Consider the following 26,981-nt stretch of genomic DNA (forward strand, 5'->3'; position numbering starts at 1 on the left):
GCATTCACAACTCTTCTTTTTTGTTTTGTTTTCCTTTCCTCTTCCTTACGCACTGCCTTCCCCGCAGTCTGATAGATTTCACACGGTTACCATCTCCAACCCCTGAAAACAAGGACTTGTTTTTTGTCACAAGGTCTGCTGGGGCCCAGCCCTCGCCTGCCCGAAGCTCCAGTTACTCAGAGGCCAATGAGCCCGACGTGCAGATGTCTAATGGCAGCAAGAGTTTGTCCATGGTGGACTTGCAGGACAATCGGCTCTTGGACAGTGGGGCCAACGCGCCTGGCACGGCTGACTCCCTCAATGACAGTCAGTCATCCCTGGGGCAGTTGCAGGGCGTATGGACCACACGGACTCAGCAGAACAGCGTCACGGGCATGGCCACGGTGCGCCGGGTGGGCCAGACCCCGACCACGCCGAGCGGCGAGAGCGCGCCGGGCCGGCCGCAGCTCCTGGCCCCGCTCTCCTTCCAGAACCCCGTCTATCAGATGGCAGCGGGGCTGCCGCTGTCCCCGCGCGGCCTGGGCGACTCGGGCTCCGAGTGCCACAGCTCGCTCAGCTCCCACAGCAACAGCGAGGAGCTGACGGCCAACAAGCACGGCTTCGCCGCGCCCGCCGCCGGCGAGGACTTCGCGCGCCGCACCGGGGAGCTGGCCCGCAGGCAGCTCTCGCTGACCGAGAAGGGTGGGCAGCCCACGGTGCCGCGGCAGAACAGCGCGGGACCACAGCGCCGGATAGACCAGCCCCCGCCGCCGCCACCGCCCGCCACCCGCGGCCGCACGCCGCCCTCCCTGCTGAGCACCGTCCAGTACCCGCGGCCCTCCAGCGGCACCATCATGTCCTCCTCGCCCGACTGGCCCGGCAGCGGCGCCCGCCTCCGGCAGCAGTCGTCCTCCTCCAAGGGTGACAGCCCCGAGATGAAGCAGCGCACGATGCACAAGCAGGTGAGTGTGGGGCTGGACGAGCTCCGGGCGATGAAGGGGTCAGGAAGGGTCAGAGCGTGGACTTGGAGAAGAGGGTGACCAAGAGGGGATCGCTGCAGTGGGAGGGGATGTCGCTGTGGTTCTGAGTGACCGCATCAGTGCCAGCCCCGTGGTGGCATTGCATGTGGAGGTACCCTGGCTCTTGCACCCAGCTTGGCCTGAGACAGAGGATGCGGACACAGATCGGTGTTCGCTCCCTGTGCTGGTGTGTGACTGCCACAGGACAGTAGGTGGCAGAGACACGAGGGCAGTGGCAGCCGTGCCTCTGTCCTGCGCTACCATCTCGTCACTGCTTTGCCTCTCCATGCCCAGGCTCTCATCCCATGCCATAGTCAACCCCGCGCCATCTCCCAGGCTTGGACCAGGCCCTAATCTCTTGTCACTAAGAGTGTCCCTGCTGCTGCTCCTGTCCCAGTGAAGCCAGAGCACTCCTGGACATTCCCGTTTCTTTGCTCTGTGATAACCTCCTGTAAGTCCCTCTGGGGAGGTGAGAGAGCAGGAAGGAAGGAGTGTGCTCCCCACCGAGTGATGCTCCTGCCACGTGCTGGTCTGCACAGAAACAAATTCACTGTTCATGGTGCTAAACCAGAAAGCAGTAGGTCACAGACCCAGGGCCCTCTGGTGTTCCTGGCAAGGATAAACTGGTTTTCTAGGACTCATTTATTCATTCTGCATTTCAGAAGTAACCCTATAGAAAACCAACCCCATAGGGCCTCTGAGTGCCTAAAGCGAGAGTGCCACAAACCCAGAGGATGTGGACAACAAGAGCTCGCTGCATCTCAGCCCAGGCACAGTATTAAGGCACCACTTCAGCAGTGTGGTATTGAACAGAGTTGGTGTAACTGCCTGTCCTTCACAAGGCAGCCGTGGAGGCCTTTGGCACTGGTGCCCGTTCAAGGCTATTCTGTCAGCCCCATCTGGAGCTGCTCGGTGCACACGGTATCGATTCAGGAGCACTGACATTAGCAAGCACGCCGCGTAGCAGCATTTGTGCAGTGGGGATCAATGCTCGTTAGGGACAGAGGGCACAGAGCTCTGCCAGAGCAGCCTGTTTGGGAGCAGGCAGCAGTGACCTGCGGGTGACCCTCAGGAAGCCCTGGCCAAGCTGTGTGTGCAGATCTATCCTCCACCTGCCCCTCCGGTCCTCTCAGAGCTTCTCTCAAGACCTGAAGTCCTCAGAGTGCCTCTCCCTGCTTGGGTATTAGCACCATCTGTGAACCATAATGAGGCTGCTTGCTTGTAGGTGGTGGTATTAAACACTGAGAACAAAGGAATCGTGTTTGGTGGCCATTTTAGAAGTCCATGAACCTCGTTCCTGGCACCCAGAAGCGCTTCCTCTGCTACTGAAGTTCATCTGCTGAGCTGGGTTCAGGCTGTCCTAGAGATCAGATGTCCTTTTTCATTCATTCAGAGAAGGAAGGAGGAGGCAGAAGGACCCGTGCAGAGCGAGCTGAGCTCTCATTGTCATCCTTTACCAGTGGCCTTTACACTGCTGAGCTGAAGCCGCGTGGCCACTGCTCCTTAGAGCCACGGATTCTGAGCAGCCACCACAGATGCAGTGCCCAAGCTGGAGATGCAAGAAAGGTGAGGATTTACAGCAAGGGATTTCATGAGCCGAGCCTGGGACTTCTGATTTGGAATTGTGGAAGCAGAAGACAGCACAGGGAAGCCTCCAACCCCCGTGAGGTGATGAAACCAGACCCTGCTCCTCCCGAGGACAGAACCTCGGTTCTGCTGCTTGCTGGTGGCTCGGTTTCTCCACAGTCCCGAGCTTGGAATGAAGAGAAAGTCCCCGACATTTCTGACTCATTAACTTGTACTCCCGTGTCCAAGTCATCCAGATCATTTGCATTCATCCAAGAAGCTGTTTACTGTGGTTTACAGTGAGCCAGGATGGAGCAGAAATAGCTGGACATTGACTTCCTCAGCCTTGTTATGTGGTTAGAAAATATTCAGGCAGTTCCATTTGCAGTCCCTGCCCAGGCTAGCACTGAACAGCAGCCGTGGCTCTAACTCAGTGACCATGGAACTGCCCCCTGAGCTGCTACATGAGCAGACCTAGAGAGACACTACCAAGATGTGGAGCATTTGGACCTCTTCAGCATCCTAAGTGTAGTCTCAGCCAAGAAGAAACCTTTGTGTTCCAGAAAGGCACCTGAATGACCAGAAGCAGCATTTCACTTTGTAGCTCTGGTTTTATCCGTATGGAATCTCCACAGCAAGCAGAAAGCAGCTCAGTGGAAGAAGCTGAAGAGTGAAATCTCTGCTTGTGGAGTGCCTAGACCACATCAAGCCACTCTGTTTCCCTCAGTGCCTTCTCAGGTCATGTCCTTCAGAGGTGACAGGACCTGAAACCTGGGCCCTTCCAGCAGGAAGCTGCACTGCAGCACCGTGTCCTACGCCTGTTCTGTGGGGTGGCACAGGGAAGAATTTGGCCTGTCAGAGGCTGTTCGACCTAAAATAATGTGCAGATACAGACCAGGAGCTGTTCCTCCCTGTCCGCTCCGGTAGCTCAGGTTGTTGGATGCTGTTGGAGCAGCATGGGAGAGGGCTTGGAAGCAAATTCTCTCTCCAGCTTCACGACCATTTCTGTTACAGGTTTTTCTTTTGTTATGGTTGTATGTTTCATTGTAGGCCCCTTCTCCTGTGAACCCCAATGCCCTGGACCGCACTGCCGCTTGGCTTTTGAATATGAACATGCAGTTTTTAGAAGATGAAAGCATTGACCCAGATTCCAAGCACAGGGATAAGCTCAGGAATAAGGACGAGCTCAGCCAAGCAGAAAAGGTAAAACCTGATTGGATTGAAACAAGTGTCTAAATAGAGAGAGGATTTCCTTGAATGTCTTTGATCCGAGCAGCCTGGGGACAGGGTGGGCTGTGTGGCAGGTCCCTGCCAGGAGCGGGTCCTTCTCTGCCCTGCTCAGCCTCACAGGGCACTTCTGGGGAAGGTCTGGGAGGTTTTCACACACTCAGTGACTGGAATTAGCCTTGATAAAGCAAGTAAGAAAAACAGGAGCTGGGAATCAAGTGCTGGTGCTGCTCTGCGACAGACTCTGGAGCCAGACAGTGCCTGTTACTTCCCCCATTGCTGCTCCCATCTGCAGGGGAGGAAAGCTTAGAAAGTGAGTTAAACACAGCTATAAAGGAGATGAGAGCGAGCTGCAGGCAGCCTCACAGCAGGGACATGTGGCAAGAAGCAGTTTCCATGTCAGAATGGACCTGTGAGCAGATCCTGGTCTCAGAGGCAGCACTGGGGTGACTTCCATGGTGCAGTGATGCTGCCCCGAGCTCAGGGCTGTGTCACACAGAGCCTGGGGCTCTGCCAGGGGTCAGTTCCAGAGTATTCAGTTGGAGCCCACAGTCCACAGGGACAAGGCTCGGGTGGGATGAGCAGGGAAGGGACAGAGAAGGCCTGACCAGGGGTGAAGGAGGAGGGTTAGAAAAGAGGAGGCAGGAGCTGGGAAGATCCCATCTTTGCTGGTGGCTGCTTCTGCAAGGTGCTTCCTCACAGCCTGGCACTGCCGGGACCTGCAGTTGGGCACTGTTGGTATTTGGGATGTTCCTCAATGTGCTTCTCTTCTGTCCGCCGCATGTCACTGCCCGGTGCCTCAGAACTGAGGCACCCCCTCCCTCGACCTCCTTCCTGCTCTTCCAGCACAGACGTGTTTCTGTTCATGTAAAATCCCCTTCCTGTTCTCCTTCTGCCGTGCTGCATCACTGGGACTGCCACCTGGTGACTTACGGGATATTCCAAAGGCAGGTACCATAGGGACTGGCAGCTCCAGCTGCCCCAGGAAGACCATGGCAGAGTTTTGTGACAGCTCAGCTCATTTCTCACTGGCTTTCTGCTCCTTGGGTATTCCTGGAAATACAGACACGCACTGATCAGGCAGCAGCTGACCCAGGTACCCTTGCAGCAGGCTGTTAGCAGAGGTAGAGAAATCTTGGCTACCTCCTAAGCACAGACACCCACAGGCACAAATCAGAGAGGAGGCGTTGTCAGACGGGTGCATCACGCACTGGGTTGTTGCTGCTTTTAGTCATTGCAGGGCTTCTGAAGGAGGTTTGAGTCTGCAATAGGGATGACAGGGACAAGCTTCGGAACCAGGCTGAGGTGAAATGCTGCAGGAGCACACGCTAGGAATCGGGTGCTGGCCTCTTCCTGTCCCTCCGGGGTGGATGCGGTGCGTGCCCGGCTGAGCACCGAGGGCATTGCAGCAAACCCGTCCCTGTCCCGAGCTGAGCAGGAGCCCCCCGCCCAGGAGCCTGCTGTCTCATTCCCATGCAGCATCTTTTGTTACTTTGCTGTCACATCAGTCACTGACATTAAAGATCACCATTAGCATAACCTCTCTCCCCATTACTGTAAGATGTGAATGGTAACGGAGAATGAGACAAGTGTTCTAGAGACAGGAGCGACTCCTTCAGTCTCTGAGGCCTCTCCTGCTATCATTTCAGCTCCTATTGTAAGGCTAGGGTAGGTATTTAATCTTTCCTGTTCAAGCAGCTCCCTTCTGTCTGACTTCAGTGCTTCTGTGTCACTGTATGGGCGTTCGTGTTCCCTCGTCGCTGCAGGTTACGTGTGCAAGCTGTGTCCTTCCAGTGCCGCAGTAAAAGCTTTGCTAAAGGAGGATCAGAGATGTGTTGTGCCCATCCCTGCCCAGCAGGCGCTCAGGGCTCCTGCCCATCTGCCAGCCATGGCTCGAGTGCTTTGGCAGGTCAGGAAGCCCATCAGCATCATAAATTTTCAATCCCTGGGAGTTAAAGCTCCTTCTGCTGTCAGTGGAGTGATACCGGGACAGCAACGTGGATTGACATGGGCTGGGCGGACTCCCCATCGCTGGGACACAACCATGTCCATCGTTTGGGTGCTTACACAGGTGGCACTGGCCAAAGGGGAAGGCTGTGTTTTCAGCTGGTCAATTCAGGACACGCGTAAGTGCATTTCTGTCAGCTCACGAATAATACTTGGAGCTTTGTAGCAGACTTTCTGACTCAGATGAAGTCGTTTACCATATCTGACTCTCAGAGCAGCTTGTCCCATGAGCAGCAGCGTGTTCAGTACCCTGAGGTTGTGCCAGCTCAGGGGCTGGGTTCAGGACTTTCCAAAGCTAATTTTTTACATTAAGGTCTTTGTGTTAGGTTGGGTTTTTTACAGCTGAATTTTCCTTTAGCAAAGCAACTTTGCAGCGACCGCTGAGCTTCCGCAGGAGCTGAACCAGCTCGACTGAGTTAAACGCTCTCCGTGTTCTAATTGCTCTCTGTGATTCTTCTGCTGCTGATTTTAGCTTCATCTGAATGAACAGAACAACTGTGGGATCTTGGCTTCACGCAGCAGCTCTTCTCGGGTTGAATCCTGGTTTGACACCTGATTGTGTTTAACATGCTGGGCCCCAAAAGGTAGTGGTGTTCACTGCCCCACTCAGTCCAGTCCTCACCTCGATAAGGGTGGACTCTTTGTGCCAAGAGAGCAGAGCCTGGTTCCTGGCAGGGCACAGGCAGCACTGATTGCTCGTTCTTGGCTTCCAGCATGTGCAAAGCACCCACGTTTAGCGCTGTGCTGAAGAGCTCCTGTGTAAACCCAGAATCCCACCAGTGCAGCTCCTCCTGCCTGTGCTCAGCGCGGCGCCGGGAGCGTGCGGACGGTGCCGGCTGCGTTCTCCTCTCGCTCGCTCTAACCTGCATCCCCCTGTGAAACGCCAGGCTCTGCTAACGTCCCGTTCTCTGAACCTGGCAGTGACCGCCCGCCAGCGGACGCGGCGCCGCTCCTAGCGCAGTGGAGAAGACGGAAGAGGAGGTGTCGGCAAGCAGGGCTGTCCCACACGGGTTTGCAGCTAGTCCTGTGCAAGGAGAGGGGCATGAGGGGGCCATGGGGAAACCCCGGCAAGGGCAAAGCCCTACTGGGTAACGTGCCACATGTGTTTTCTCCTCCTGTGTCTGTCCTTGCGTGCTGTAGTACCAGCAGGACCTAGTGGTGCTGCAGGACAAGCTGCGCATTTCCAACAAGAAGCTGGAGGAATATGAGACTCGCTTCAAATGCCAGGAGGAGACGACGCAGAAGCTGATGCTGGAATACCAGGCAAGGCTGGAGGAGAGCGAGGAGCGGCTCCGGAGGCAGCAGGAGGATAAGGAGATCCAGATGAAGGGCATCATCAGCAGGTACAGGGGACATGGGAGCGCTGGAGGTGACAGTAATGCAGGCAGCCTGGCTGGCGTTAGAGCTCAGGACAGTCTGGGTTCTTTGGAGCTGCAGGCAGGTTTCCCATGTGGGTTTTCCACAGTTTATTCACTTCCTGCCTGCCTGGGTTACAGCTCCCAGGGGCAGTTTAAAGCCCCGACTCTCTGGGTTCCCTCCCACCCATCAGTGTTACCTGGACAAGGAAAACCCTGATTCACAAAGGCAAAACTTCATGAGGGGATTGCTGGCAGCCTGCCCCAGTTCCCAGAGGATCTGGCAGGTTTGCTCCTCTGTCCGATGAGCAGCAGATGTGGTGATCAAAATGTTCTTTTCCTGGTGTTTAGCTAAAGCTCTCATCACCATCCCGTTCCTCCTAGCTATAAATCTCTTCCGCCCAGTGGGACGTGGTGTTTACATTTGTCTGGGACACAGAATGTTCAGTGCAGCCTTCACCTGAGCCAGGCCAACCTAGTGCTAGTAATGACCCATCATACATGGGTCAGCCCTCACCATTCTGTATCACTTAAGCTTTGGGACAGTGCTGTAGAGAGCTCTAGAGAAGAGCCAGAAAAAAGACTGGCTCTAAACTCTTGGTTTGTGTGTAAAAGGTGAGTGCCAATGACTCTGTGCCTCCTTTATGCTCAAATGCACAACTGCAGGTCATAGACTCATGGAGTGGTTTGGGTTGGAAAGGACCTTAAGATCATCCAGTTTCAACCCCCTGCCATGGGCCAGGGCACCTTCAACTACTCCAGGTTTCTCCAAGCCCTGTCCAACTTGGCCTTAAACACTGCTAGGGATGGAGCATTCACAGCTTCCTTGGAAAACCTCTTCCAGCGCCTCACCGCTCTCACAGGGAAGAATTTCTTTACTATATCCAAAGTAAATCTCTTGTTTAAGACTGAACCCATTGCCAGTCGTCCTGTCACGACAATCCCTGATGAAGAGTCCCTCTCCGAGAGAGAGTTCCCATCTCTTCCTGTGTGCTTCAGAGACGTACATCACCCCTTTACTTCCTTAGTGTCAGGGCCTGAATGGGGATGTCATTTGTATCATTCACTCTGGGTGGCTGATTCAGATGTGTATGAGGCTAATACCTGGGCTTAGCAGAGCCCAGCACATGTAATGCTCTTTCTTGTCTGTTTGACCAGGCTGATGTCAGTTGAGGAGGAGTTAAAGAAGGACCATGCAGAAATGCAGGCTGCTGTGGATTCCAAGCAGAAGATTATCGATGCGCAGGTGAGTCCCCACTGCCAGGGGCTGCAGCGCTTTGCGGGGTGACTCTGCCACCGTGCAGCCCCCTGCCCTGCAGCAGGGCCAGCTCAGGCATGGCGAGACTGCACTGGGGGAGTCAGCACCCCGCTGCAGCCAGGGACAGAGCCAGGTTCAGCAGTTACTGGTTTATTGTCACAGCATTCACATTCATACAGTGGCTTCCAACCGCGGAGCTTGGGAGGTGACACGGAGGATGTGGGGGGTGGCACTTTGTGGAAGGATCATGCCCACAATTCAGTCTGTGGAAGGACCATGTCCTGAGGCCCTCAGAGCTTTGCTTGGTGCTTCATGTTCCAGTAATGATCGCAGGACCTGGGTACAAGGAACACAGAGCCTGGTCAGAGCGAAGAGAACGTGGTTTATTCAGCCTTTGGGTTGCGGTTTGGAGGATCGGGAAGCTCCGTTATTGCTATGGAGTACACTGGCAGAGGAGCATCAGATGATGGGTTAAAACAGCAGGCTTGGAAAAGAGAACCTGAAAACACACTCTGTGATCTGTTTAGGCATCCTCTCAGCAGGCAGGCCTTCCGCCACGTTGGGGCTAGGTGATACTATATTCTAGGCTTACTCTTAACAGCCCTATTAATCACTTGTGCGTCACTGCCCATGACTAATTCACGGTACAGCTAATTAAAGAGGAGCTGAGGCAGGGGTAACTTTGGTGCAAGAATCGCTGTTTTTCTGTAGGGTGTTCAAAGCCAGCAAATGCTCCTGTTCCCCGGAGCCTGGCACATACAGGGGGGTCTGTAAGGTGGGAGCTGTGCAAACAGCACCTCTGGACCCGCTGTGCTGCCTCCTGCCACACTGTGTTACATGTGAGGCTCTTACCATGGGCCCTGCACATCCTGCATGGGTCTCTTTTTATCATCTAAGTCTGTACAATAGTGTTGGACATGTTCATACATGAGGGACCTTCAAAGTTACACAGAAGCACTACTCCTGAGTCAATTCTGTTCCCTTTTGTCAGTGCCAGACAGAGGAGGATGATGACACTGGCAAAGAACAGGAGTAGCAAAACCAGGCTGCAACACAGAAGCTCTTGCTCCCATCCTTACAATACCGTGATGGGTAGGAGTTGCCATCAGAGCCATCCTGGGACAGCACAAGTCATTTAAACCATTAATTTATGGTAACAAAGTCAATTAAACACTGAAGGAATAACTGTCTTGGGAGAGCTTGAGTTTAGAAAAGGAATCTTACCACCTTTTAACAGCTGCAAACAGTACAATGAGTTTCTGCATAACGGAGGAATTAAACTGTGTTACCTCCATTGTCCTCAGGATGCTGACAGGAATTCAGCTCCCATTGCACAGGCAAAGCCCATTTGTGTCCCTACTAAAGCAGGGGACTTCCAGAAACGCTCTCTAGCACTTAGAAACCCCTTAAAACCTCCGGATGCCAAAGCGAAAGGTCCTGGTCCGAGGGGCATCCCAGAGGGACGTGTCTCCATGCCTGCCCACTGACCCTTCCCCTCTGCCCCTTTGCTTGCAGGAGAAACGCATTGCTTCCCTGGATGCTGCCAACGCACGGTTAATGAGTGCCCTTACTCAGCTCAAAGAGAGGTACAGCATGCAGACACGTAATGGGATCTCCCCCACAAACCCAACTAAATTGCAGATTACAGAGAATGGCGAATTCAGAAACAGCAGTAATTGTTAACCCGCGGAGGGAGCCGCAGGAGGAGGCCACAGAGACCGTGCAGCAGCAGGCGTGAGCTTCAGAGAACGGCTGCTCCCCCTGAGGACCCCGCTCCTTACTGCGGACGGCGCTTGACTGAGCCTCTGTGGGAGATGCTAATGCCAGCACATTGAGGGGACGGAAAGATCGAGTGTGAGATGAGTGGCATAAGGAAATAACATATATTTGAGCATTGCTGTCACTGTTGGATTTCAATCAGTGTTTAATGTTTAAACAAAAGTTACCTTTTTTTCCTTCTAAACTGCCCAAAGGATACGCCTCACCCCTCCCAGCAAGGAGTAACGTCCTTGTCATTGCAGTAAGCGACACAAAGGGAGCTGGGCAGAGCCTGCAGCAGGCAGGGGCCCAGTAAAGTCCAGTTAAGGGGTGCTGCTGGATGTAGCTGTACGAGGGATGCAGCACCCGCTCCTCCTGTGACTCCCCTGGGATCACAGCCCTCTCCCAGAGCAAGCCCCGAGCCCAGCCCAGCCTCCTTACGTGGCTTTTGAGAGTGCCCACAGGGGCATTGCAGGAGGATTAGTGTGGAATTAACTCCAGCAGAGAGGGAGCACGGTCCAGATGAGAGGGCAGGGCACAGGCTGGGTGCTGGAGCAGCCAAAGGGGGGCTGCAGGGCAGCGAGAAGGGCATTGCTGGGGGTCCCTGGGCAGCCCAGGGGAGCAGAGCAAGCCCAAGGCCCTGGCATGTGAGTGGAGGGAGGAGCTGGCACCTGAACAGCGACTCGATGCCTCTCTACAGCTTCTGCTCGCACAAGTAATGGGGAAGAGCCTGTGTAAGCGATAGCCCCGGGGCGCTGCCATCCTGCCCTGCCCAGACACACCGCTAGCCACAGAATAAAGAAACGTTGCCTGAGCTTGGTCCCGAGCTGTGAATGAGGAGCAGGGGCTGGATTTCCTGTGCCCGGTGTGGTAGAGGGGGAGTGAGGGGCTGTGTGAACTCGCCAGCTTCTTGTGTGCCAGAGGGTTCGTATGGGGGTGTAATGCTCTGTGCAGAGATTTTTACTGTTTCTGGGGAGAAAAACAGACAAAGAAGAAAAAAAAAAAAAGCCCTGAAGAACCATGAAGATCGGTAATTGTATTTCTTTTCTTTCACAGTATGCATTAGAAAAAAAAAGATCCCATTTTCTGGAATACTGTCCTCTTTAAATTGGGAATGAGCACTGCATGGAAATTAACCGGCTCGAAGAATGTAAAACATGGTCATAAGGGAGTAACCACCAAGAACAGCAGCCACCACCGAAAGGCCCCTTGTCAGGAGCACTGTGCAGGCATAAGCCAGGATTAGACTTTCCCAGCTGCTGAGACGCAGATCCCGGCACATTCCCGTTGTGCTCAGCGGAGGGGTCACCTCCTTAACGGGGGATCGCGCCGCCACGGTGTGTTTGTTGGGTTGTGGTTGTTCTAAGGTAGCACTTCATGACTCCCACTCTCAGAGCAGGTCACTCGTAACCAAGAGCCCCCGCGCTCTCTCTGAGATACGGATGACAGTGTACAGTGTACAGGACCTCTGCCTGTTCCTCCCACTAAGGTTTATTACACTGCTCAACGCCTCTCCTAGCTCCTCCTGCCATGTGTAAATGTACAAAGGGACTAGGATGCTCACTGAGCTCTGCACAGCTCAGGTACCGTCTCCAGCCTCACCCCACCTAGGCTGCCTGAGCAGGACACTTTGCCAGTAAGCTCTGCATTGCCATGCTGCCCCACAGGCTCATTCACAGCATTCACCACATGCCGTTGTTTTCACAGCTAAAGATGATGCCTTTTGTTCCCAAACCCTTCTCTGTTCCGGGGAAGCCCTGGGCCGAGCCGGGTGCGGTTTGGTCCATGGAGGAGAGGACGCGGTGCACTGAGGGCTGCGCGCGCCGCCAGCCCCGCAGCGTGGTGCGGTCACAGCAGACCCCAGCCGGAGCTCCTCAGAGAGCAGGAATAAGTATTTATGACAGATGAATTTTGGAGCCTAGCACAGCTGGCTTGGAAGAACCGCACCAAACTGACAAGGCTCCAACTGGAGAAAGCCCCAGGCAGGTTAGGAGCACACAGGGTACTGCGAACCGCTGGGTACGTACACTTACATCTGCCATTGTCTCAAATACATGGTAACAACCCTGCAAAAAAGCGACTGTTCTAAGCCACTGTTGCCCTGAGATGTACGTTTAGAGCTGACGGGGTCTGAGATCCAAATACTCGTGTTGCAGAGATGGGAGTTTGCCGAGAGAGAAAGAACACGAGGAATGGAAACGCCGGCAGGGCCCGGGGCGGGCGGTGCGTTTCCATTCAGACACGGATGCGATGTTGGGATGCAGTCAGTGGGACAAAGAACCGCCCACAAAACACTTGTTTAGTCCTGGAGCTCAGCACCGCACAATTCCATCTCCTCAACCACAAGCCAAGGCCCTGCTCCCCCCGCCCCATCTATCACAAACTCCTGGTTAACTGGGACGTGCCGGGCACTGCACACACTTCGTTCTGCTGAACCTGCAGGAACGCTTAAACCCTGCCCCGGCGCGTCATTAGAACCTTAAAGATGCCAGTGCCGGCACCTCCGGGAGCTGTGGCTCGGGTTCCTGAGCCAGTATGAAAAGAAATCCCAATCAGGACAAAGGCTCCTCACAGTAGATCCCTGCCATTCCTCCCCATTCCCTCCCATCTCCTTCCCTGCAACTACCAACACCTGGACCTAACCGTGACCCTCTCCTGAGCAGGTTCTGGGGTAGGTTTGCAGCTCCAGGCTCAGTTCTGTCACTTCACTTTGTGCTGCTGTTCCTTACCGACTGTTACATGTACGTGTGTGGGGTGTGCGTGCACACGAGCACAGCACTACCAGAGGCAAGCCCAAGTGGTGTTCGCAGCTCTGGAGCAAAGCTCCATCCTGAGTGTTTCCTGAGTGGCTCCGGTTCCTTTCTCGTTCTTGTGCTTCCTCCAGTAAGAGGCTGTTCCAGTGCAACCGCATCCGAGCGTAACTGAGACACGACCACACTCGGGTTTTTATCTTAATACAAGTCTTAATATTTTGGGGTCAATGTTCTCCGTGTTGACTGTACCGTATCTATCTCACTAACAGGTGTACATAGTAACCGCTGGTGCTGCTTGTTCGGGCAGGATTTGGCTGTATCTCACCGCTGTTTTGGAGAGGGGGGACTCAAGCTAGCAAATCTGGATCCACACACCCAGGTTTATGATTTCAGCCTCCTCCCTTGGGGATCTGAGGGAAGGGGCAGGGAGAGAAGCCAGGGATCCAGATTTGGGGTTGGCCCACCTCAAGGATTCTGTTGTAAGGGGTTTGATTTGGGGGTTGTTAAACTGTAGTGAATGCTTGTCAAAAACGAGCAAAGTTTCGTGTAAAGGGGATGAAATGGACTGAGCGGTATCCCAAGGTCACTGCAGAGTGTAAGCGTCATCGTTGTGGACAGGGATTATGGCTTCAGTGCCAAAAGATCGGAGGGACCCAAGTCCTTCCCCATGCCAACTAATACTACAGTGTAGTCACCAGCCCCTTTTGCACCAGTTTAAGCAAATCCTGCTGCCATCCAAAGAGTCCTGCATCACTGCACTGTCATTTGCATCCGATTGGGTTTGTTTCCTGCTTCTGCAGTTGCAAAGCACTGATTGCACTGTGAGAACATGCTGAATCCTTGGGGCTGGGAGCCAGCCCCATAGGCTGCTGCAGGGTGCAGGACACTGGTCCTGCTACTACAGATATTCCTAAAGGGCAAAGGGACGTGCTGGCCCTATGCAAGGCATCACAGGCTCTCCTAGGAAAGCAGCTGGCACATAATCAATCATTCCCCAAGTTCAGAGCGCTCTCAGCTTTTCCCTGTTACCAATATCCATACCCAGATGCAATAGGAAGCGCACTGAGGTCTACTCTGATGAACAAGGAGAGAACTCTTCATCACAGGAGATGGGAAATGCTCTGATGTGTTCACCCAGGACAGCCACAGTGTGGTCCATGGGTTTGACCTGCAAGGGGCTCATTGCGCCCTGTGGCCCCCAGGAGATGCTGTCAGCAGCACTACCACCAGCAGTGTCCAGCCTGGCCACTGCTCTGTCCATAACACGTAGCTTTGCCTGGAGGAAGAGAGGCAGAAAGTCCAAAGGGAGCAACCGTCCCTGGGGTGAGCTCCCTGCTGTATCCCCCTTCCCACCCCAGCCACTGTTGGGATCGGCGCTCAGAGCAGTCCCAGCCTGACCCACTGGGACCTGGCGTGGGGCAGAGCACGTGGCCTCATGGCCACCATGAGATCCCTTAAGTAGCCATGGGAAGGGCAGTTCCCATCTCCAAGTAGGTCTCCGGCTGCTGTGCCCGAGGCTTGGCCTTGTGGCCCCTGCCCTGCTCCGGCCCTGCACAGGTAACTGCTGCCGCCTTCTCTTCCCGTGGGGAATGACACATGGGGGAGAGGGAGCACAGAGCAGCGCATCAGCACACAGCTCCTGGGCTTTACAAACCACATCCAACCTCGAGGGCGTTGCACAACATCCAGAACAACCATGCTTGGGAAAAGGGTGTCATGGTCAAGCACTGACCTCCACAGATGCCCGAGCTGTGACACTGCAGTAAATGTCATGTGGTTCTGCATCAGCTACCAGTACCCGAGTGCAGCCTCCATGCTCACATATTCCTTTATCATACATCACTGTGTCTTAAGATATACCTCTCTCTGTATATCTGCTTAGGCTGATACTCGTTCCTGATAAGCAGTCACTATGTTTTATATCCTCTTATAAAGAAAAACAAATCTTCTTTTGTAAGTATGTTTAAAAACCAAGCAAAGTGGAAGTGTTTGCTGAACCTCCTTCAGCTCCTTTTAAACTATGTAATAATGTACAGAGAAAGTTGTTGGTGTTCAAAGCAATGATGTGGCCGTGCAATTTATGTACATTTGCAATTAGAAATATTAAAGATTTATTTAGATATTTTACGTAAGCGCTCCAGCACCTCTGCTGAAGTCATTTCTAGTTCCTAGAGCATCCTGCTACACACTGGCCACACGCACACAAATATTTCTTCCCCGTCTCCCCAGACAGATCCCCCTTGTCCCAGGCTGAATCCTGGCACCAGCCCATCCCAGGAATAGCCTTCTCCAGCCCATTCCCACTGCCTGGACACACCGACCCACCGAGCTGCCCTAATGGCAGTGCTGGGGCTGCACGAGGCTGCTGCAGCAGGCAGATCCACTGCTGCCTGCACCCGCCTCTGCCTCCAACCCACCCCTCTGCTGTCTGCAACAGCAGGAAGCTTGGAGGAGAGTCATTAAACCCCGGGCAGCACCAGCACCTCTGCCTCATTAACATCACCATAATGAGGGAAGACGGGCTGGCAGCAGCATCATGGCTTGGGACGAGAGCACCCATGGCTATTGCTGTGTCAAGCTGCAGCTCTGCAGTGGTGGCTCCAGACCCAGGCTGGGGTCTGCTGGGGTCCAGCACCGTGAGGAGCCAGACCAGAGAACCCGTGGTGCCCATGCCCAGGGTGCAGGCAGCCTCTCCTGCACTCACACTGCTCCCTGCACCACCTCAGGGTCCCCGGGCAGCAGCAACTCCCAGTGTTCAGGTGCTCCTGCTGCCCTTCCCACCATGGCTGCAAGAGCCCTGAGCATCCTCCACGCTCCCTGGTGCTCCCAGCTGGGCTGGGAAGCTCGGAGCCTCCAGGTTTAACCTGGTTGATTTTAAAGGTTGGGAGGGAGAAAGAAATTAAACAGCTCAGGAAGCACAGAAATTCAACACTCGGGCACCCAGAAGCTGCTGCAAGGAGGGGTTAAGTCAAGAACACCTTGGTTTGTATGAAACGTCTAGCTGGGGCTTTAGCAGCATGAAAGAGCCTGTTCCAGTGGGAGAGAGGCAGGGATGCGCAGGGATGAGGCTCACAGCTCAGACAGCAGCAGCTGGTTTCTGCTGCTCCTGCAGCCATCTCTCATCTTTGCTCCTGTCGAGCATCTCTCGCTCACATCTCCCCAAGCCCTTCGCACGCAGCCGGCCCCCACCCTCTGCAGCAGCGAGCGAACGTCAGCAGCCCTATTTGTACAGAGCACAACTTTCCCAAGGCCTCCAGCAAGCTCCAAAAGCCAAGGAGCCGGCTTCCTCCCGCCCCGTTCCGCACGCAGCCGTCCCACGCGCGAGAGCCAGGGCTCCAGAGCAAACATCCTCTGGAGAAGTCATTCAAAGCCAGGCAGTAAACAGCCCTCCAAAGCCTGGGCCCTGGAGACAGCGGAGAGGAGCTGCTCCCTGCCAGAGGAGTCAGTAACGACAGGCGAGCAGAAAGGAAGGGGCTGGAAGAACAAGAGTCATTAGTGGAAGCTCGTTGTTTGTGCTAATTAGATCATTATCTGGGAGCTGCTATTGATGTTGCTATTGCAGCTCCTGCTGCTGCTCACAACTTTATTTTATCCACGTCTATTGACTGCCCACACTCTTCTACATCCCACAGAAAGGACTGGCGATGCTGGGCCCGCAGCCAGGCTGGGATGCAGGTGGTCGGATGCTCCAACCTGGTCCCACTGCAGCAAGGACCAGCCTAGGACCATGTGGACACCACAGTGAAGAGAACACACACACGCCAAGTGTCCCAGCAAGAAACTCCCCTTGTTTTTAACCTTCCAGTGCTTACCCGCACAGCCAAAGGACCTGCACCCCCTCCTATGGGTCAGTGTGTGGGATCAGGCTCCTGGCCAGCGCTGTATCCCTGCAGCGAGGGCAGCACAGGGCTGGGAACGCAGGCTGCTGAACAGGAGCCAGCTCCCAGACCTGACCCTGAAACAGAGACCAAGAGCAACGTTAACAGAGAAAGAGCAGATGAAAGTCACTGGGGCAGCAGGAGGGCAGCAGGAGCAGGCTGCACGCTGTGCTCATTGACCGGGCCAGGCCACCTCTGCCTTTCAGAGGATGAAAGCTGCTCACAGATCTGTTCTGAGACACACTCCTTCATGTTTTCTGGTTTGTCATTACCTGCCCCGTGCTATTACTGATCCTAGAGAGACATCACGTTGGGTTAGTTATTAAAAAACGGGGTGAGGGGAAGAGAGAGGAAGACTTGGGCACCTGTAGGATTTCTGCCGCTTCCCCCCTGGCAGCAAGCACAGCTCCTGCACACATAAATAATGTTGATGCAGGCTCCTTACATGACCAGATGTCCCACTGGTGGCACGAGCGGTGACTGAATAACCACGACCAGCTCTTTCTTGTGTCAAGGAATGAAACCCGAATAACAGAACTCCCAAGCGACTGATTCATCGCGGTCACTGTTCTGCCTCCTGCAAGCCACAGCCCTCCCTCACCACGCCAGGGAGAGCAGCGTGCTCGGTTTGCCCAGGGAAGCTGTGGCTGCCCCATCCCTGGCAGTGCTCAAGGCCAGGTTGGACACAGGGGCTTGGGGCAAGCTGCTCCAGTGGAAGGGGTCCCTGCCCATGGCAGGGGTTGGAGCTGGATGAGCTTTAAGGTCCCTTCCAACCCAAACCATTCCATGATTCTGTGATCACATCCCGGCCTGGCTTGCTGCCTGTTAGCGCATCTGACCCTGACCTGCAGAAGGGCTGTTACACTTCCACTGATGAGGCGTAGAAAGAGGAAAGCTGCACCACATCCCCATAATCAGCTTCTGATTTTGTCCTTTACAGCAATTTCATACCAGCTCTACCCGAACCTGCAGCAAATCGCCAAAAACCAGCAATGACACAAGCGAACCTGCTCCTGCCATCGGAAATCACCATCCCCCAGAGCCAGGCACGGCCGAGGGCAGGGAATGGCATGCGGCCCGTGGCGCATCACATCATTCCCAGGGAATTCCTGACCCTCCGGGTGTACCACACACTGCCCAGCACCCAGAGATGGTGACAGCAGGCACTCAGAGCACTGAGCCCTCCTGCACCTCTTCTCCGTGCAGCCAGGAGCAGCCAGTCCCAGTTACTAACTCTTGCTTTGTAAGGGGCAGTGGTGAAGAATGGGAACGCTGGGAAAAGCCAGCACAGGGTGCAAGGCCAGGCTGCCTCCAGCTCCTCACCTTCCTGCAGAGCCTTGCATTCCCTTGCTAAGCCCCGCTTGAAACACCAACTGCAGCACCATGAGAACACCGCGTTCACATAAATCACCTCAAACTTAAGAGGTGCCATTAGCTATTAGCAAACACTCCGGGCCTGTGGGTGAAGGTAATTCAATGCGATATGCTTGGGCATGCAAGGTAATAGGTTTCGGCTGAATACCATGTGATACAATCTCCTCAATGGGAGGTTAAATGAGGCTGAGACAGAGACCAGATGGATTTATCTGGGTAGTGCTGCTGAGGTTTTTTTCCTGGTGTGGTTAAGGTGAAGTGAAGGTAGGGAAGGCAGAAATAACCCAAGAGAAAAGCATGAGTGTGGCTGTAGAAGGTTGGATCAGGGTTAGCAGGAGGCTCAGGACCTCATGCTGCTGGAACACACTAAGCGAGGAGGAGGATGCTCACAAAGCACTGCTGATTTAAACAGAACTACTTCTGACCTTGACCAACTCCCCCAGTTTCTATCCCGAGCATGACGTGCTTGGTATGGAATATCCCGCGTTGGCTGTCCTGCTCTGCTCCCTCCCAGCTTCCTGTGCATCTCCCCATTGGCATAGCATCGGAAACTAAAAGTCCTTGACCCATTGTAAGCACTGCTCAGCAACAACTAAGATATGGGTGTCTTATCAATGTTATTCTCACACTACATCGAAAACCGCACAGCGCTGTACCAGCTACCAGGAAGAAAATTAACTCTATCCCAGCCAAACCAGGACAACTCCGTGTGCCTGTGGCAGAGTGAACACCACTGCTCCAGCAAGGACCTACAGGAAAATGAGGCTCCCAACGGGAAAGAAAGAGACAAGAAGAAGAAATCTCAGTAGTGGGCTGAAGATGGAGACACAGCCAGATCAGACAAGTGCACAACAAACATCCCTCTCCTCTGCGCAGACCTGGGTGCTTCTGTGACACACACCTCCCACTAACATGAAAGGCAGAAACCATCTGAGGCTCTGAACAAGCTCATTCCTCCTTTGCAGACAGCTGAGATTCGCACCTCATCCCCATGCTAGCCTCAGGATGCTCTTTTCCCTGGGGAAGCGTGAGATGGCTGATGCCATCCCCCTTGCCCGCCCGCATGTACCCTCGCTTTCAAGAGGATGTGAGCGAGCTGCAGTAGCTGATGGTAACAGCATACAAAGACCAAACCATGCTGCTGCTGTCCAGGCACATCCATCTCAGTGCCAGGCACGGCACAACCACCTCCCACCCCCGCCAGCAGCATCCTGATCTCCCCAGCACCACCCTTCACAAGGTAGCACGCCAGGGGTGGAAAAGAACCAGATCCTTCTGCACACTCGTACCTTGCAACCAAAGGCCAAGAAGCCTGCACCACGGGGCAGGAACCAGACTCCCTCCCAGAGCCAAGAAGTGGAGCTGGGGGCTCAAGTTCCCTGCTGCACTAGAAATGGTTTAAGAGCTCCTGTGGCCTTTGACCAGCACTACCTAGAACACAGCAGCGGACACAGACACAGCCCAGGCCTTGAGATCACATCTTTTCTTGCTAGAATCATCTCTTTACAGGCAACCCTTACTGTTACCACACAGCAAAAGCAGCCTCTGAGACTGACAGGTCTCTCTCCAAGCACTGTAGATGTACCTGAGCGTCCAGATCACTATAGTCAGTGAGAAATGATGGGCACAGAAAAGAGCTCTCCTCAAAGCCACAGCGAAGCACTGCTGAGTGTCTCAGCTGCGCTAGTCTGTCTGCCTTGCTACTGTTGGGTATCCTACATCTCTGCACACCCACTCTCTGCTGCTCACTCAACTGACTCAGAAGACAAGAGTGTTCTCACACCTCCTCCCAAAACTACGCACCAGAAGAAAAGGGAAATAAATATCTCTCCCACACAAAACCAAGTTTAAAAGCAGAGGCGGGTAACAAACCCAGTAATGGAGCAGCAGGGCTGCCAGACACAGACACAGAGATGGGTGGTGACAGCACTCACAGCTCTGGGGACAGGTTTCTCATTACTGAGCATACCTGAGTGTTTGCTGCACTTGCAGGCAGAGGCACATTAGCAGTCCTGCCAGGCAGCACCTCCAAAGGGAGGTGACAGCTATATAAACAGAGCCATTCCCAGGAGGATAAAGCTGGTTAATGCCCATTTGCTGCACAGGATCCTGGCCTCACCAGCTCACCTGCAGCAAATGGGCTCATGTGCTGGCAGAACAGGCTGGTGCGAGGTGCGGGTGAGCACAGCAGAAGGATGAGCATGAGGCTTGCTCCTGACAGCAAGCTGACAAGACAGGCCATGGGGAAACTGCTGCAGCGATGGCAGCCATGGGGCTGCATATAAAGCATGGCCAGAAGCGCAGGGAAACACCTATTGCTCAACACTTTTAAAAGGCAACCCTTGATACCATTGCTTGAAGTGCTGACTTCACTATCGAGATTTTTACAGTCATAATACAAAGGTCCCTGTGCACAGACCTGTTCGGCACAGACATCAGAACAGCCACAAACACTCTGGATGCTGGCAGATTCTCCCACCTCCTAAAGGCTGCAGGTAACAGCATCGGGTAGTGCAAAGTCTGTGCTGACTTCCAGCCCTGCTCTGCAGCCACACACAGCACAACAAGGGTTACAAGGGTACACGGCCTGCTACAGAGGAGGGGGAGCTCGGCACTAGGAGCAGAGACAGGTACAGAACAGGCTGAACTACAGACTGGGGAGCTGGGATGCGGCTGGGAGATCCTGGTTCTTCAGACAAAACTTCCCTGCAAAGCAACTCTCCCTCAAACAGCAACATCAATGAGAACCATAGAGTTCAATGATCTAACTTGATAACACCAAAAAAACCCAGGATCAGGAGAGGGAAGGTGAGAGAGTTCAGATCTCACATCCATCGTGACAATAAGGGAGGGAAAAGTAAGAAGATAAAAGGGAAAAGCAAAGGTAAAACTGCAAAGTTTAAAGCTGCAGGAACAAGAGTTTCAAGTCAAATAAACGAAGTGAAGCTCTTTGATCAGAACAGAGGGCAATGGGTGAGCAGAGGGAAGGAGAAGAAAAGAAAGATCACTTTTCTAAAGATCTGTTTGCTTTCCACTAAAGCTCACAGGCTCTTCCAGCTTGCTGTGATCCGAGGAGCCCTGCTGCTCCCCTGCCTGCGCTCCCACCCAGCTGCTGGGGGAGCAGCCGACACCCACACTCTTCATCTCCACATCTACATCATCTTGGCATAATCCATCCAGGGCTTGGTACTGATGCACTTAACAATACTTATTAACTGGTATTGAACTTGGGTCCATTTAGTAGTCATTGAATGATATTAGTAAAGCCCATGGTAAGCACAGCCCTCACTCCCAGCACTCATGAGGACCTTGGAAAGGAGAGGATCCCCCTGCCCACCCTAACAGATGATGCCGTACACAACTCCCTGCTTTGGGAGGCTTTGATCCACCCCCTGTGGATGGTGGAGATCAGAAACAGAAGCCCAACTCACAACAGATGCGCCCATTACTTCATCTCCTCATTTCAAGCTGCAGAGCAGCACCTCGGCACGCTCATCAGGCACTAACAGCATAAAGCCCAAGCAGGACCCACAATCCAATTCCTCCTCTTTGACAATGAGCAACAGCAATTGTTATGAAAAGGAACCTCTTTACTCAGGACTCTACAACATCCCTGCCACCCCTTCCCTCGCCACCCTGCATGGCCATTGCTCATGGCGATTCTCCAAGGAAGCCCATAGGGCTCTATGTGGTAGGGCTGGACCTGAATGAGTTGCCATTTATTGCCACTTTGATTGCATGTTTCCCCTCTGTGAAGCTGAAGTGGGGCTGAGAGGAAAGGGGCTGGCAGGCTGGGGGGCCAGCATCCACCTGAGAACACCACAGAGATCAATCCTCCAGCCACCAACACAGCAAAGCTCAAATTGATGCATCGACTCGGCAAAGTCTGATGCATGGCAACACCTCGGACAGACGGTGCAGGATACATTCACCTTCAAAAAGGAAACACTGTACAACAGAAACAGTTGTACAGCAACACAGGGAGCTGAACTAATGGATTTGGGCAAGTTGACCATACCAGTTTATTAGGCAAGCTGAGAAGCAAAACTGTGGAATCAGAAGGAAACACAGCAAAGCACGATCACAAGAAAACAAATCAGAGGGAACGGGGTAATATTTAGCAGCAGGTTGCCACTGTCCATCAGACAGAGATCTGAATGAGGTCAGACACAGCGGTGGCTAGAAATAAGAAGCTGTGATGGTGACTATGAAAATAATTCATGCCATAAGTAAGCAAGTGGAGAGTTGAGGCATCAGTTAGGGCCCAACCAGCAGCTACTCCTGCAGCAGCTCTTCCTACACCCCTAGCACAGCCCTCAATGGCTCCCACCCCCAGCAATGCACAAGCAATGCCCTTGTGACCCCCCAAAATCATCACAGAGGTTCCAGCCCCTTCCAAATTGGGCACCCAGAGCATGAGGATTTGCACCTACCCTGTCCAGTGAACTGCAGGAGGAGAACTAAATCCTTCATCATGAGGAGTTTCCAAACGGGTTTTGACCTCCCAGCAGTGAGCTGAACACAAGACTGATGCAACCCGAGGGCAAAGCAAGAAAATGAGGATCACCTGCAGAGCATAGGGGTGGGGAGCCGCAGCTGAGAGGACCAATGCAGAAGCAGGTGGACTTCGGTCTCTCACCTGAGCATAATCTCTGCAATTAGCTGAGGCCCTCCCTTTCCAGCTGTGTTTTAAATGAAAAGAAAGCAGCTACAAGTATGTGGCAAGTGAAGTGATCTGCTTGTGCACATTAAATATTCCTAAGATACATAGCTGTATTAGGGAGAGTTGGGCAGAGGGCAGTTAAGTGTCAAGAGCCCAGTCCAGATGAGCAGAAGATGAATTTCAGTTGTTTTAGCCTACAACAACCTTATGCAGAGAAAGAAAAACCAAACAAGGAATCACCGAGTGAGTTTGAGCACATTCAGGCCGGATAGAAGCCTGCAGGGAAGGGGGATGTTTGGATTGAAATTCTGGACTCACTTGCCTCAAATCTTCCTTAGATGATGAAGTGTTTTACTCTGAATTATATCCAGAGGAATACCAGGTCCAGTGTATCTGATAATGAGAAAGATTGCACAGGTGTGTACTGTCCATATCATATGTCATGAATAGCATAGTGAATGCTGTTGTATTCTCTGCAAAGAATGCATAGAAAAGTACTATTAAGAACCAACACCTACTACCTTCCATGTATTGTTTCTTTAGCTAAAAAGGTACCTCACAACTAATAGATTACAGTGCATTAGCCTTCCTGTTCTGAATAAAGTGCCTCTGGTCATTTTTCTGGTGTGTGCATGCAGACCGGTGACTTAAAGGCTATGTGAAATTACTTTGGATGTTAAATCATATTCAGAGGAAATTGCATTAGATGGGAGGGAAGAGAAATGTGACTTTGTCATTAAGTCTCTAAAGTACACTCCTGTTTTATCTCCCCCCCTCCCCTGAGAATAATATGGCATTCAGCTTTCCAATTATGTAAGTACATGAACACTGGATTACTAGACACAGATAACTGAATATCTTGACTATTCTACAAGGGACCCTTCATATTTGAAGGGGGAGATAAATAGGGCAAACTGCAGCCAGCCTATGCATGCAGCAGGCTGTAAAAATCTGTTAGATCCGGAGAATATAAAGATCTCCAAAACAGAGAGAGATCTTATTAATGTTCGTTATATACAATAATTAATTTATTCCACTGAGATAAGGGTAATTTATACAATAGCAAACTGTGGGTATTTCAGGCCATAGATCATACTAAAGAAAGCTGTAAGGAAAGGCATTCGCAGTTGTAGCATTTCAAATCCGACTCTTCTGCAACTCTGTCTTTACAGGACATCAATCACAGGATGAGAGAAACTGTAAGCTATTTTCTAGTAACACACTGCCAATCGCAAGACAAATGTCAGATGTCCCCAAGTAAGAAGTAACCATTTTTCACCTTGTGAATGTCTTCAAATATATTACAATGAAAGTGTGAAAAAAATGGCCCTTTCAGCTTCATTTGTTCTGACAGATGCCAGACCTTAGAGTTTGGCATTTTATCTTCATACTGCAATAATCTTTACGAAACTTAAACCAGGCTGAGGGCAGTGGCATTAGGCTGCAGTTGGCCTCTTATGCACAATACATAAAATGGGAAGCAGCCTAGCCATTGAACTGAGAAAGATCATCTACTGCTGCTTTCATTGGTGTTACAGAAAAGACAAAGAGAAGAAGGGATGCCCACATCTGGTATTAGCACATGCTACGTATTACTTTCTTATGGGCTCAGCTTGCCTTCTGCATTGTAGTGCCATGCTGCTTAAGAGAAAAAAAAATCAGAAAGAAACTCTAAACTTCTCCTGAAGCAACAACTCACTCGATACGGTGTGTGCATTTAGTCCATGGCGTTAAGTGGGTGGGCTTCCTCGCACTGGCAGTGTGCTTCCTGCAACGTCACTCCTCTAACACACCAGCCATTGGAACGTTGTGACCTCGAGCTTGGGTAATTTTCTCCAAAGCTAAATGCCTGTGCCATTTGTGATTCCTGACAGCATGAGGGACACTGGAACATAAGCAGACTCATTAACATTAAAGAACAGAGCAAAGGAGGAAAATCAAACTTGGATGTAGACATACATTCTTGTAATATAATACGAGACTGAAAAGGATTTGACTGAACAGCCCTGAAGTTCCAAGTTATTCCTGTCATTCCAGACAGTGTCACATTGTGCTCAGCCTCCCCTCCAAAGAGTGGGATTATCAATGTCATGGCTTCCTCCTTGAAAAATAAAGACCACTTCTGTACAACTGCAGTGGTATAGCCCAGCATTCCTGACAAAATATCCTGTTAAATAATACAGATCTCATTTTTACAGAATTATACAGTTATTTAAGGGGAAAAAATGAAGAATATGTGCAAAGACGAAAGAAAAATCTGCTCTAGATGTTACTGCAGGTCCAGAGAGGGCAACAAACATGCAAAGGCAAAAAAATCAGCAAACCTAGAATACAATAGCTCAGCCTAAAGTCAGTGACAGGATTGGTTTCACTGGAATTTAAATGAACTCTTTACACAGTAAAGCTATTTGCAGAAGCAGTGCTTAGTACCTGAAGACAAAACCACCGCTTGATTCACTGAATCGGACTTCATGAAGTACATTTTTCCTCTAAGTGTGAGCTTATCAGTTCTATGGAAGCAAAAGGATAAATATTTTTAGGTTTTCTTTAAAAAATTAACAGTACTTGTCATGGCAGAGACACGTACAAAGAGTAGAAGCCAAAATATCATTTCAGTGTTTTAAGACCAACTTTAGAAAAGAAGTACAAAGTCAATGACCAAATCTGTACTGATTCCAACATGTACAGTCCAAGTGACCGGAAGAAGAGAGTCAAAGCCTGAAGTCTGACCACAAACCTAACTCCAGGCTTCAGTTTTCCAAAGTCTGCAAATGGTATTTGAGACTGCAGCTCCTCACTTGGTTTCCATAATGTGTCCAGTGTATACAGAGCAATGTAATTCCTTTGACATAAGGGTACCTCTCAGTCACTGCAACTCCATGATGCTGGTTATTATCCCGCTGTATTTTGGTCCTTGTATTCAGACGTGGTTTTCTATATACTTGAGATGAATGCACAGTTTGCCATGTGAGGTGTGCTGCAGGTCCAACAGAGCTGTAAATAAACAGCCGTTGCCAGGGTTGTTATTTGAGAATGGGAGCTTGCAGGAGGCTTTTTGAAGAGCATAAATAAGAAAAGCTGAAATAAGTAACTATGCCTACCAGCTGAAGGGATACAGGAGTCGGTCTCTCCTCCTGCAGTACATGCACATACCTGGGGATTAAATCTCAGTTCTGCGCTGGTGAATGAGCACTGTTACTAACGATGATTTCTATAATCTGAGAGTTTACTAGCTGAGGCTGAGCGACCCAGGAGGGATGGATGTGCGGCTGGTGTGAGGTGAGGTCCATCTGCGTGACAAACAGCTCGGCGCTTTTCATCCAGGACAGCGAGCTGATACTCACAGAAATCAATCAGCAATGTCACTTGCTGGTGGAGTGGGAGGGACTTGTATTTCTTCTGAGCCAGACAGAAGAAAGCTTCCACAAAGGCTTGCAAACACATTCCTGCAAGGAAAAGGTGTTTATAGGAGGGAGATTCATAGCTCACTGCTTCCTAGCAAACTATGTTCTTTAAGCATAAAACTATCTCTTTGTTTCTTTTGGCAGCAAGGCCAAATGTGTATGTGCTGGGTTAGTGTTAGTTAATGTTTTTCATTTACACAGGGACCATCTAGAATGCTCACTTAGAAACCATCTGGCCTTCAAAGACCAAAAGGAAAGGTTTTATTTGTACGTAACACACAAAAGCTCATTTAGTGTTTTAGTACAGGGTAAGACCTGGCTGGGTTATAGATAGGTGGTAGCCTCAGTGATGGAGGATTCCTGGTATCAGACATCAGCCTATCCAACAGCCTGGCATCAGGAGGCAAAGTGGTACAGCAACAACTGATTTTAAGATGTTGTACAATTAAATTGCAGCCATAGCAGCCTTCCAGTATCTGAAGGGGCCTATAGGGATGCTGGGGAGGGACTCTTCATCAGGGACTGTAGTGACAGGACAAGGGGTAACGGGTTCAAACTGAAACAGGGGAAGTTTAGATTGGATCTAAGGAGGAAATTCTTTACTGTGAGGGTGGTGAGGCACTGGAATCGGTTGCCCAGGGTGGCTGTGAGTGCTCCATCCCTGGCGGTGTTCAAGGGCAGGCTGGATGAAGCCTTGGATGGGATGGTTTAGTGTGAGGTGTCCCTGCCCATGGCAGGGG

At 52.0% G+C, this 26,981-nt stretch overlaps 2 protein-coding genes across 22 annotated transcripts in view; one reads left to right on the plus strand and one right to left on the minus strand.

Annotated features, from left to right (window-relative positions):
• The window catches only part of DAB2IP (DAB2 interacting protein), a 146,894-nt gene extending 131,845 nt beyond the window's left edge, over positions 1–15,049 (plus strand). For 6 of the 7 annotated variants that reach the window (XM_065695241.1, XM_065695247.1, XM_065695246.1 and 3 more), the window contains 5 exons: positions 68–941; positions 3,615–3,767; positions 6,939–7,141; positions 8,312–8,399; positions 9,927–15,049. In XM_065695241.1, coding sequence (XP_065551313.1) covers positions 68–941; positions 3,615–3,767; positions 6,939–7,141; positions 8,312–8,399; positions 9,927–10,094 — 1,486 coding nt within the window. In that variant the 3' untranslated portion in view covers positions 10,095–15,049. The remainder of the gene's footprint in view (positions 1–67; positions 942–3,614; positions 3,768–6,938; positions 7,142–8,311; positions 8,400–9,926) is intronic. The other variant, XM_065695242.1, reaches the window with a different exon arrangement.
• The window catches only part of TTLL11 (tubulin tyrosine ligase like 11), a 62,163-nt gene continuing 43,727 nt past the window's right edge, over positions 8,546–26,981 (minus strand). For 2 of the 15 annotated variants that reach the window (XR_010616100.1, XR_010616086.1), the window contains 3 exons: positions 24,537–26,283; positions 23,160–23,310; positions 8,546–8,747 (listed from right to left, as the gene is read on the minus strand). Coding sequence is in view for 1 of the 15 variants with exons in the window: in XM_065695248.1 (XP_065551320.1) it covers positions 26,036–26,283 (248 nt within the window). In the remaining 14 variants the exon portion in view is untranslated. Of the gene's footprint in view, positions 8,748–22,607; positions 22,742–23,155; positions 23,311–23,843; positions 26,284–26,981 lie in introns of those variants that run through there. The other 13 variants (XR_010616099.1, XR_010616097.1, XR_010616098.1 and 10 more) reach the window with 13 other exon arrangements.

Source organism: Lathamus discolor, chromosome 15 (genome assembly GCF_037157495.1).
Source record: "Lathamus discolor isolate bLatDis1 chromosome 15, bLatDis1.hap1, whole genome shotgun sequence".
In the NCBI taxonomy this organism is placed as follows: domain Eukaryota; kingdom Metazoa; phylum Chordata; class Aves; order Psittaciformes; family Psittacidae; genus Lathamus; species Lathamus discolor.